This window comes from Austrofundulus limnaeus, unplaced genomic scaffold (genome assembly GCF_001266775.1).
Source record: "Austrofundulus limnaeus strain Quisiro unplaced genomic scaffold, Austrofundulus_limnaeus-1.0 Scaffold22, whole genome shotgun sequence".
In the NCBI taxonomy this organism is placed as follows: domain Eukaryota; kingdom Metazoa; phylum Chordata; class Actinopteri; order Cyprinodontiformes; family Rivulidae; genus Austrofundulus; species Austrofundulus limnaeus.
In genome coordinates, this window is record NW_013952424.1 from 2,897,918 (window position 1) to 2,899,745 (window position 1,828).

The following is a 1,828-nucleotide window of genomic DNA, read 5'->3' on the forward strand; positions in this document are numbered from 1 at the left end:
AAATATAACTCAAATATGTTTGGAGCATTGTTTCGGTCCTGTTTTATATTCAAAAAATCCTGTCTAAGCATCAATTTTGTTTTCTAAATAAAACATTAAAAACTAATTAATAACTCAAGTAATTTATTTTGTCAATATGCAATAGAAATGTATTTAAAATTCAAGATTAATCGTGATTAATTCACAGCTACTTTGGGATTAATCAGATTAAAAATATTGACAGCATTCATTTTACCAGATTGCTTTTAATTTTACCTTTTCTGCTCAGTTTATCATGATAAATTGCGTTTTCTTTTGTTGTCAAAATTTGTGCATTCTCTTTAAAAAAAAATTCAAAATAAAAGCGGGTTACAAGTCTATAAACAACCAGTAGGTGGTAGTAATGCACACAYTTCCGGTAGTGACGCAACAAGTCACGCGGGTAGTCACCTGAACTGTTTGTAATTTTAGCTAATGTAATATGACGTTTTGTATCTATTTCTTCTTTAAATCTTTTGTAATTTAGCCTGAGCTTTACTTTTTTTCTAACTGGAAGTATATTAAAATAAAATGGACGAGGACGGTCTACCAATCGTGGGGTCAGGTGTTGATCTGACTAAGGTTTGTGCTTTGAACTAGTTAGCTAACATTAGCTTAGCATTTTCTCATTTTATTTATTTGCTATAAAAAAACAATTACCCGGTCAATTGTCCCAATGTCGTAGTATTTTCTCCAAGAATATTTTTTCTCTCTCTACTTTCTTTCATTTCATTTATGTCTTGGGTCTTGTTTTTATTGTATAGAATTTACTTTGTTTATGTTATAAATGAATAACACACACACACACACCGGTGTGTTGTTGAAAAATGTGACTCATTAGATTCAGTGACCGGATTATAAGTGTTTGCATATGATGCTAGGTGCATTAATCTCAGAAGCTGTTTCTTTCTCTTTACTCTGCTTTGTTTTAGGTTCCTGCTATTCACCAGAGAAGAATTGTYGCCTATCTGAACCAGTTTGTTGTCCACACGGTTCGTTTCCTTAACCGATTCTCCACTGTGTGTGAAGAGGTTTGTTTGTATTTTTTTTTACTATTTAAATTAGTGCTTCTAATGTCTCTGCGTAAGCCCAGAAATAACCATGTTTTAAATGTATTTTTCAGAAACTTGGAAACGTATCTCTTCGGATACAGCAAATAGAAACCACTCTGAGCATTTTAGAAGCAAAGGTGAAGAATYTTTTRTTCTATATGTAGGTTTTTATCCCAATATGCRCTTTCTGATTAACTGATGGAGTGATGTTGTTTTAGTTGTCCTCTATTCCAGGCCTGGACGACGTCACAGTAGATGGACTCCACCAGCAGCACACTGCACAGACTAATGGACCCAGCAGTGCCARTCAGAACCAAACTGAGGGTCCAGCCACAGGAGCACCTCCTCCCTCAGAGGTAGGATCATCAGTTTCGTAGGAACAAGCCGAAACCTGCTGTGGGTGAAACTCTTGTTTGTTTTGTAGTTTTTTTATGACAAAAGGGCAAAAGTCTGATAATTTTTTTATTATGGTTGCATAGTGATTATCATGCTGCATCTTTACAACATGCGTTATGCTCTTAAAACAAACAATCAAAGTCACTTGTTCTATGTTCACAACTGATGGCAGTCTTTGAAAGAGTTTACATACCAGGAAGTTCACTCTGAGGTCAGACTGTATTGTACAGATAAGCTGTAAAACAGGCAAGACAACACTAGGGCTGCCTCGATTAATCGACGACTAATCGATTATTAAAATAATCGATGACTAATTTAATAATAGATTAATCGTTTTCTTTTCTTTTTTGTTGTTCTTTACT

General features: G+C 34.4%; 1 protein-coding gene across 1 annotated transcript in view; it reads left to right on the plus strand.

Moving 5' to 3' along the window:
• The first annotated feature begins 404 nt into the window (after positions 1-404).
• The window catches only part of washc3 (WASH complex subunit 3), a 3,463-nt gene continuing 2,039 nt past the window's right edge, over positions 405-1,828 (plus strand). The window contains exons 1-4 of the mRNA XM_014004241.1: positions 405-600; positions 951-1,049; positions 1,142-1,207; positions 1,289-1,426. Of these exons, the coding sequence (XP_013859695.1) occupies positions 550-600; positions 951-1,049; positions 1,142-1,207; positions 1,289-1,426 (354 nt within the window). The 5' untranslated portion in view covers positions 405-549. The remainder of the gene's footprint in view (positions 601-950; positions 1,050-1,141; positions 1,208-1,288; positions 1,427-1,828) is intronic.